This window comes from Phaseolus vulgaris, chromosome 7 (genome assembly GCF_000499845.2).
Source record: "Phaseolus vulgaris cultivar G19833 chromosome 7, P. vulgaris v2.0, whole genome shotgun sequence".
Taxonomy (NCBI): Eukaryota; Viridiplantae; Streptophyta; class Magnoliopsida; order Fabales; family Fabaceae; genus Phaseolus; species Phaseolus vulgaris.
The window spans coordinates 37,757,600-37,767,566 of record NC_023753.2 but is presented as its reverse complement, the minus strand read 5'-3'; the positions used below and the strand labels follow the sequence as shown (position 1 = coordinate 37,767,566).

General features: G+C 34.4%; 1 protein-coding gene across 1 annotated transcript; it reads left to right on the top strand.

Annotated features, from left to right (window-relative positions):
* The first annotated feature begins 232 nt into the window (after positions 1 to 232).
* On the top strand, positions 233 to 7,970 carry LOC137830594 (serine/threonine-protein kinase Nek1-like). Its single transcript, XM_068638033.1, has 14 exons — positions 233 to 353; positions 698 to 819; positions 1,180 to 1,246; positions 1,951 to 2,016; positions 2,176 to 2,222; positions 2,691 to 2,736; positions 2,959 to 3,039; positions 3,116 to 3,158; positions 3,250 to 3,299; positions 3,496 to 3,577; positions 3,669 to 3,718; positions 3,823 to 3,896; positions 5,505 to 5,556; positions 5,632 to 7,970. Exons 2-14 carry the CDS (start codon positions 716 to 718, stop codon positions 7,753 to 7,755), a joined length of 2,886 nt encoding a protein of 961 aa, XP_068494134.1. The 5' UTR covers positions 233 to 353; positions 698 to 715; the 3' UTR covers positions 7,756 to 7,970.
* Positions 7,971 to 9,967: the final 1,997 nt, after the last annotated feature.

Here is a 9,967-nt window from a genome sequence, read left to right as displayed (position 1 = left end):
TTATTTTATAGGTCCTATTTTTTTTTATCCATAAAAATGGTCTATTTTGATATCTAACTTAATTTTGAAAAATAATGATGGTTTATTTGAAATTTAAAAAAAAGAATTAATAAATGATGGTTTATTTGGATGAGTTTGAAAATGAATTTACATGGATAAGAAAATTAGCATAAATAGGATCCTTTACACAGGCCTTAAATTATGGTAGCCACAACTACACTAAATTTGGTCACTGTTACAGACTCATCAACTAAAGTAGTATTATTAAATTCACAACATCTTTCTTCTGCAGCATTTCTTTATTTGACTTTGTTGTCCTTCAACTCTCTCTTCTCTCTCTCACCTCTCTTTTGGTAAGTCATCAAACTCTCAAATATTTTTGGTATGTCTTCAATCTCCTGAGGAGCTAGTTTAGTTCATGTCATTGTAGTTGTGGAAAGTTCAAACCCCTTCTTCATGCTTCCTCAACTTCATTCAATAGGCACCTAAAGGAGTATAATAGTTAATGGTATAGATTGAAGCTATAGGTTTGTGTCCATTTATAGCACTTGGAAGAAGCAAAAGGGTTGCTGCCTGAAATTCACACACACAACAGCAAAAAAGCTTTGCCATAAAATAAAGAATCAAAGATTTCCCCAATTGGGTTCCCAGCAAACCAGGATCTGCTGGTTCAGTGCTTCACTGTTTTGTCTTGTAGCTTCTTTTGGAGGTTTCCATGGAGAGTAGTGCCAAGGTGGAAGACTATGAAGTGATTCGGCAAATTGGAAGAGGAGCACTTGGTGCAACTTTTCTTGTTCTACACAAGACTGAGAAAAAGAGGTAAGGCTGTTTTGTTTTTCTCTTTTCTGTGTGTGTGCTGTGTAATTGCTGGCTTGAGCCATGCTATATAAATTCTTCAAGATCTTTTCTTTGGTCAAATTTGGACCGCACCACAAAGAAATTTTCAATCTTGTTCAGATTTTAGTGGTCGGTTGTGGCAATTGAAGCCCTGCAAGTTCAATAGCGGCTAGATTTTAACTTGGGTACTAGATGAATTCATTTTCAGTTCAGAAATGGACAACCCCAGAATTTTGTTTTGTTTTGGACTGAAATCTATGCTGATTCAATACAGTTTTGCTTTTCAGCTTCAGTTCTTTAGTAATTTTTCACTATGAAAATTTCATGTCTATGGTATGGTAGGTATGTGCTGAAGAAAATTCGCTTGTCCAAACAAGCTGACAAATCCAAAGTGACAGCACAACAAGAGGTTGGTGTAACCAACACTTTCTTTCAATGCATGTATTCAGTGTCAGCCGGGCGATTATTTGTTTGTTGCTATTATTTATCATATTTCCTTACTTTCTGTCCAATTGATAGGGCTTGCTACTGTTTCGTGCAAATTATGCTGTTTTGGTTCTGCCCTTAACTTTTGTTGTTTCTTTTTGAAGTGGTTTTTAATTTGTCCCGTCACCAAAGAATAAATAGTAACAATGATCGAGCCATTTCCTACTTTTTTTTTTGACTTGAGTCATCCATGGCTTGAATAAGCTCAACCTATCATCTGAATAGAAGTAACATTCCTTGACACAGACACACAGAGACTAGAAACATACAAGTAAACTCAAATTAAATTTGGTTTCATTTAATGAAATGTTGTAGGTTCTCTGTTACTCAGTACTGTCATTGTCATTTTAAGTACTTACTCATTAGACTTCTACTCCATCCAGAGTGGAGGATGTTTTATTTTTATTTTTATTATACTTACAAATGCTATGGGCACCATGTGATATATCATTTTTATGTGAGCCAAGTACAATCTGAATTCTGAAATGAATACTTCTGTAAATATAATATTATTAATAATGGTTTCACTGACTTCATTTCTGAGAGATTTTGTTCATGGTTTTGAAGGAATGTTTCTTACCTTCTTAGTTCTGACAAATAGTAAAATTCTATCTTTCTCTGTTCCAGATGGACCTGATAGCTAAACTAAATTACCCTTATATTGTGGAGTACAAAGATGCTTGGGTGGAGAAGGTATGATATAATCATTCTTTCCTATGCTTTCCTTTTCTTGTTTAAATTTTCAATTGCACTTTTTTATATTGCTGAAAATTAAGTTTGAAGTTCAATATAATTTATAGGCTTGATTAAATGTTTATGAATCCTTACAATTGCTATTTTTATGTTACGAAGGAGGATTACATATGCATTATAACCGGCTATTGCGAAGGAGGTGACATGTAAGTATGGTCATATCTATTAGCAGCACAAATTGTTTCAAGCATAAATTAAGGATCTTACTTATTCATTGTAGACAGAGAATACCATGTAAAGATTAGAAAGAAGTAAAATATGTATAAAATAAAAACTTCTATCTTCTCCAGAAGCTACACTGAACTTTGTACTGAGTTCAATCCACAGAAAGAAAATGTTATTTTAAAATTTTAATTAGTTGACAGGAGATGACAAGTACTTTCCAAAACCTGTGAACATAAGTGCTCTGTAATATGTAATGTGGTGATTCTGGTAAGATTATTGTTGATAGATGTTAATTCTTTGCAATAGCATAAAGGGCTTTGCGATTCTGTGGGTCTCATGTATTGTATAGCATAGCATATACGTTTAGTGTACATTTATATGACACTTGGTAGCATTATAACTTGTTATCTAAACTTTAAATCATGGAATGTTACATTCTTCTGGAGCAGGGCTGCGAACATAAAGAAAGTTCGGGGATCTTATTTTTCGGAGGAGGTAACTAATAAGGTTTTATGTTCCATTCCTTAGTGTTTGTGTTGCTGGGGGACATTGGAAGGAAAGGGAGGGGAGAAAAGGTTTTAAGTAAACTAGGAATTATCAAGTTATCCTTTGCCCAAGAAAAGGGGGAGGAAACCTTGTACTTCACCTCTCATCTTCCATTTGCCTTCCTTCTCTCTGGATTCCTTACCCATTCTGCGTTTCCATTCTATCCCATAGAAAGTCTGCAAATGGTTGACTCAGTTGTTACTAGCTGTGGACTATCTTCACTCCAATCGCGTACTCCACAGAGATGTTAAGGTACTACTTATTCTTAGAGACTGGGGAAGAAATCCTTACATGGTGTTTATATTAATGGTACCTCTTTTTATTTCAGTGTTCCAACATATTCCTTACCAAAGAAAATAACATTCGATTAGGTATGAAGGTGTTATCCTTTGAATGCTCATCACTATGGGTTTCTGTGTATCCTGTTGTCTAAAGAAAATGTGCATTACATGGACACTGCAGGTGAATTTGGTCTTGCGAAGCTTCTCAATACTGAAGATCTCACTTCTCCGGTAATGTAAATAGTAATATATTAGCCTTATCTGCTTCCTTCTTCATGAATTTGTTTTGCAGTTGTCCCCTGATGGTAATTGTTGTCTTTTAACTAAAATTGATAGCCTTTGCCTTCCTTCCTTAAACCTTAAATCACAAATGAAAATGCTACTTAAAGGGTGTTTATTGTTTGCGTCAATCTTGTATCTTTTGTAGGTTTTTGGAACTCTAAACTACATGTGTCCTGAGGCATTTGCTGGTATGCCTTACGGTTATAAATCTGATATGTGGTCACTTGGTAAGAATTACAGATACCTGATTTTAGTTGACAAAGTCATATGACATGATATCTAACCTTGTGTAAAAATGATGTCTCTTTGTATGTAAAGGTTGCTGCATGTTTGAAATTGTTGCACATCAACTTGCATTTCGTGCTCCAGTAAGAACAAAACCGAATCATCTATGAGTTTGATATTATTAGTGACAATGAAGTTTCTCCAATATGAGTGAAATAATTTGGTGAATCATGCATGAATCAAACAGGACAGGGCTGGACTTATCAACAAAATAAATAGATGCTCCATTTCTCCACTACCAATTGTTTACTCGTCCACACTGTAAGTAACTTTTTCATGTTAGAATATGTACAAAATCTTCGGAATACATCTACAAATTAAGTCTCTCCCTAAAAATTCAACAGTTTAAATAGAACCGTTGTGTTATTTTTTGCAATATTTCAATTCAAGGTAACCATATTGATCTAATATGTTATTACTCATGGTCTTTGTTCTCTCACCAATTATGAAAACTAAAATTTTTTGTTTTTTCCTTATATGCATTTTTGTTTCGTTCTGCTTTGTCTTTATGACAACCTTTTCTCTTCCTCCTTTCTTGTTGTACTCCTGTAAATCTTCATATCTGCTTTCTTTCCTGTTTGGTGTAAAAATTAATTTTCCAATGCTGGCATAGCATTGACGGAGAATGAGAATGATAGACTACATCTCTCGCCACTGAGGTGATGAGTTTGGTGACATCCATTTTTTGTCTATGATCATTTCAATGGTGACATCTCTTCCTGCCAACAATCATTCTGTTGGTGATGTCGCCTCTTGCTGATGATCATTTTGTCAGTGAGATCTCTGCCTACCACTAACAATCATAGAAGTGGTGAGTATTCTTCCCACAGTAAATCCTCGTACTGTTGGTGATATCTCTTGTCTCACTAATGAATTGTCTATTGGATGCAATTTGCACCAGGTTCCCACAGACAAAACATACTGATGGTGATTTCTGCCCTCAATTGATGAGTAATACCAGTGATTCACACTCAATTGTCTGTTGGCTTCAATACAAACTATATTTAATCTTAAACTCTTAATTATGGATGTTATTCACACCCAGCTTCAGTTTTTAGGTTTTGAGGCTACTTGTTTTTCTTTGAATTTGAATCTTCCAAATGCTTCTGTGATGGATTTGGATTTACTTGGGCCTTGTCCCCTGTTTGGAGTTGTCTTTCCAACTATTATACAGTTGACATTATTTTTAGAATTTTCTTTAAGTATTTTAACTGTGACAGGGTTAAAACTTGTAAGCATTAGCTTCAAGGGAAGTGTTTGAATGTATACAAACTATCTCAGAATATATTTTATGTCTTAAAATATATTAGAATATTTCCAAATATTATTAAAGTCTTTAGAATATTATCTCACCAATTAGACATCATATTTGGGAATCGATCTTGAGAGTTGTTTCATAATTTTATTATGTTTCTTGTTTAGTCACTGTAAGCAATTTTACTTTATTAACTTGTGCTGTGTGCTTGGGCTTGTTCTAGTATTGCTACATCATTTCTTAACCTTATTAAATAAAGTTGGCAAAAATAAGCAATCATTTCTTCGAACCAAATATGCACAAGATAGCATCAATGGATTGGTATTTTATATCAGATAATTACGCATCATTCACAATACACCTTTTCATTCTAATATCTTGTAATTTAAAGTCCTTGTTCTTTTACCCCCTTTATTACCAAAACCACAATTTGAACACCTAAAACCCATTAACATTCACACTGTTGTCATACTTTTCCCACCTGAGCTTTTCAAAGTTATTATATATATTTAAATCCAACAAAAATATGCCACTCAATCCCTTTGTTTACTTTAAATATGTCATTGAAATGATGAAATTGAAGCAAGAAACTTTATGTCGTTTATGTTTAACAGGAAACAACTTATCAAGAGCATGCTGAGGAAAAACCCAGAACACAGACCAACAGTGAGTTCATGGAGCTTTTCTTGTGTAACTCATTTATGTGGAGCTGTTTATTCTTACATTGTTCTTTTTTGGCAGGCATCTGAATTATTAAGGCATCCTCATTTACAACCTTATGTTCTACGCTGTCATAATGCTTCATCTATTTATCTACCAGTACATCTTATAAATAGTAACTCCCCAAAGGATAAAACTAAAAATAAATCTAGTGGTAGCAAAGATCATTGGGACAAGGAAGCAAGATTGGCTGGATTAGTAAATCGTTTGGACCGAATTTATTCATTTGAGGGAAATGTAGATGTACAGACACGGAACCAGCATAATGAGGGCAAGGTAGCAGTGCCAACCAAAGACAACCTTGAGACCAAAATGGTTGATTCTACCAGCTACACTCTGGAATTTTCTACAAGTATTAGTGGCTCGAAAGATGGCTCTACAACATCTGAATCAACCGTTTGCAGTGTGAGCAAGGAAGGAGACTTTAAAAATAGACTTGCAAGGGACATAGCTGACAGTGAGATCACTTCAAAAAGTACAATAGATTGTGTGCATGAAGAAGAAGGGCTTACTACCCTTAAGTCATACGCGATTGACATAAATACAGTAATTAAAAATGTTGAAGATACTTTTTCCAATGAAGATCTCAATGCAGATGAAGCACTGAGTGAAGGTGCCAAACCTGGGGATTCCAGTAAATCCACAATGTCCAGTGAAGGCAGCAACGGTAATGATAAAGATGAGTCCATTGATGAGATCATGTCAAAGAGTACCCTTGTTTCTGTGCATGAAGAGCAAGGATTTATGACGGATCATTTTCAGAAGTCAGATGTGATTGACCGAAGCTCAATATCTACAGAAGTTGAAGATAATTTTTCCAATGAAGGTTTTCATAAAATGGAAGCAGAGAGGGAGAATGCCATACCTGAGGACTCCAGAAAATCAATAGTGTTCATTGAAAACGGTGAAGGTAATGATAATGACGGGTCCATTGATGAGATCACTTCAAAGAGTATTCTAGAATCTGTGCATGGTGAACAAGAATTTACTGCTGAACATTTTCCAGAGTCAGATGTGATTGACACAAATGCAGTGGCTACAACAGTTGAAGATAATTTTTGCAATGAAGCATTGGACCAAACTGAAACAGAGAGAAAAACTGGCAGACATGAGGACTCGAGAATATCAGTAGTATCCAATGAAAACAGTGATGCTGATGGTACTGATAGTTCCATTAATGAGATCAGCTTGAAGAGTACAATCGGTTATGTGCAAGAAGAGCAATGGTTTATAGCTGAACATGTTCAAAAGTTAGATGTTGTTGAAGTAGAAGCTGCGGCTTCCATAGATGTGGGCGAAATTTCTAGTGAAGGTTTTGATAAAGCTGAAACACATAGGGAAGATGCCAAACTTGAGTGCCCAAGTGAATCAATAATTTCCTATGATAAGAGCAATGGTAATGATGAAGATGAATCCGGTGGTGAGATCACATCAAAGAGTATGCTAGAATCTGTAGGTGAAGAACAAGGACTCACTGCTGAGCATTTTCAGACATCTGATGCAAATGACATAAATGCAGTGACTACAGAAGTTGAAGATAAACTTCCCAATGAAGGTTTTGATACAGCTGAAACACAGGAGAAAGATGCTAAAACTGAGGATTCCATTAAATCTTTGTCCAATGAAGAAGGTGGTGGCGGCAGCAGCAGCAGTGGTGATAACGATGGATCTATTGACGAGGAAGGGTCATCATCCCCAATGGCACAACCTGTTAAGGTTGAACATGACACTGAAACTGGAAGCAGCTTGAAGGAAAATGAAAACCCTGAAGCATTTAAAGAAGGCTCACGCATGGACAGCTTGACTCTTGATAGTAAGGATGAAAACAGAGAAGAGACACATACAATCAGTTGCTCAACGTGTAAAGAAGACAACAATGGTGTTGTGTCTCATAAGCCAGCAAATGGCATTTCAGTAATGAAGCGTATTTCAAGAGGCAGCACTACTTCCTGCCTGCAAAGAGCTGAAGCTCTGGAATCTCTACTTGAGTTATGTGCACAGCTACTTCAGCAAGGAAACCTTGAAGAGCTTGCTGCTGTGCTAAGACCATTTGGAGAAGATGCCGTATCTGTGTCATCCAGAGAAACAGCAATATTGCTTACCAAAAGCCTCATGGCCTCACAAAAACTTAATCCTGAAACGTAGTTTGTGAGAGGTGTTGTGCTCATTATTTATACATTATTGTAAGAAAAATGTGTATTTCCAAATGTTACATGAGTTTGTTTCTTTGAGACTTTTGCTTGATTGAAGATTGAGGCTGGAGAATAACATGCCATAAATTCTTTGCTTGTTAACTGTGTATTGTAAATGGATTAAATTATATCTGAAATGGTTGAATATTCATTGGTGTTTTTTCTGAACATTCATTTGCAAGAACATTACTATCCTCTCTAGTCCCCTCCCATCTCAAACATGGAAAATCAAGTCCCTGAGCTTCATGCTTTATTTAATTGGACTTGTTTATAAGATATTGAACTACTTTTTTGTAACTGGCCAGATAAGGTGATGTGGGATATCGAAGAACGGATTACATTTCTTTTACCCTGTGCTAATTGTTGCTTGTTATCATAACCTTCTTCCTTATTTTGTGTATAAATATTGCTTAAACTGTGGTAAAGTGAGTAGTGATCATTTTAATCCTTAAGTGCATCCATGCTTCGGATTAAAGATTAGTTCTAAAATCCAGAATCAAAGTTAGTGGGCTAAAGGTTAGTTCCATAATCGGTTCATAGAATCAAGGATGATTGTTGTTACTTAAAATGTCAGTCTAGCTGAGATCTCACTAGACTGAGATCTCACTAGACTGAGATCTCACTAGACTGAGATCTCACGTACATGAAAATGTTTTTATGAAAAAAGGAAAGAAAAATAAACAAACACATGTTTAATATAATTTTTTTCCATTATGAACACAAATCAATTACATTGCCAACACTGTTGATGGCACATAAACATCAAAGTAGAAACATATATAATTGCAGTGTTCACACTTTATTCCTTACATATATGTATATATATAAATAAATATAATCAGCCTCTTCCTCTACTGCATGTTTCTTCAATCCTATTACCCTGTAACATTTTAGTGGAACAAGGCAAAGAGGGACATGACTGAGGCACCAACCAAGGAGCCAACAACAGTGGCTGAGGCACCACTGCTGGGGCCAGGAGCAGGTGCAGGAACCTCTGCGTCAGCCAATGCTGCACTCATGGAGGCAGCAACAATGAGAACAACACAGGAAACCTTCCTCATGTCCATGATGATAGTGAGAGTTTTTGGAAGATGGAGAGACCCGCTTGGTTTGAGAGAAAGAAGCTGTTAACTTTTTGTATTTTGGTGCAGGTCTGAGGAAGAATGAGGGGTTGTGAAGGGTTTTATAGTGTAGGGGTTGGAACCATTTAGGGTAAATGGTTATTGGTTTGTTGTGACAGGGTTTGCATGTGTGGATTTGCATGGTTTAAGGGTCACAAAGGGTTGTGTGACAAGTGTTGGAGTTGGACTAGGATTCTATGAATAGTTCAGAGACACCAATTTTGTTTTGGAATAATGATATTTGAGACTTAGTTGATATCACATTCATCACTTATTATAAAATATATTTTTATTTTATTTTAAAATTGTGATTATATTAGTTTCACACAAGTTTTTGTTTTCATTTTCATTTTACAATTTCTTCTAATAATAAATATTATATTTTCTTAAAAATAATATAAATGAAAAATTTAAAATAAAATACTAATATATTTGATTGTCAACTTAACTTAATAAATTTGAATGCCACTTAATAATGTCAACATATCATTATTATTTTGTTTGGAATATTTATTTTTGCAGAAATACATTGTAGATTTTTATTTTCTCCTTTGAAAAAAAACTATCTTTGCCTTTTAGGTTGTGCTTTGATAAAATAAAAAAATTTAAGAACAAATAAGTTTTAATTAATGTTAAATTTTGATTAAATAAAATTATCTGAAGTTCTAAGTTTGAAATTTTATTTTAAAAGAATAAAATTACATAAGGAAATGATTGATATTGACATAATGAAGAATATTTTTTATAATCTTATAATAATAGTCTTGATAACTAAGAATTACGTGATTTCTTAAGAGATATTAAATGCATACATTATTATTAGATTGAACACAAGATATGTATTTATATTTATATTTTTCATAAATTGTTTAAGATATGGTCGGACATTAAATATAATATCTCTAATAGAAATTTATATGTTAGATTTATACTTATATCTGTATATTGTTGTCACATAAATAGATTATTTTTTCTGTACATTATATGTATTTTATTCTACTAGTCCTATTTCCCACACGTTTAAAAGTTTAAATTTAATTCTAA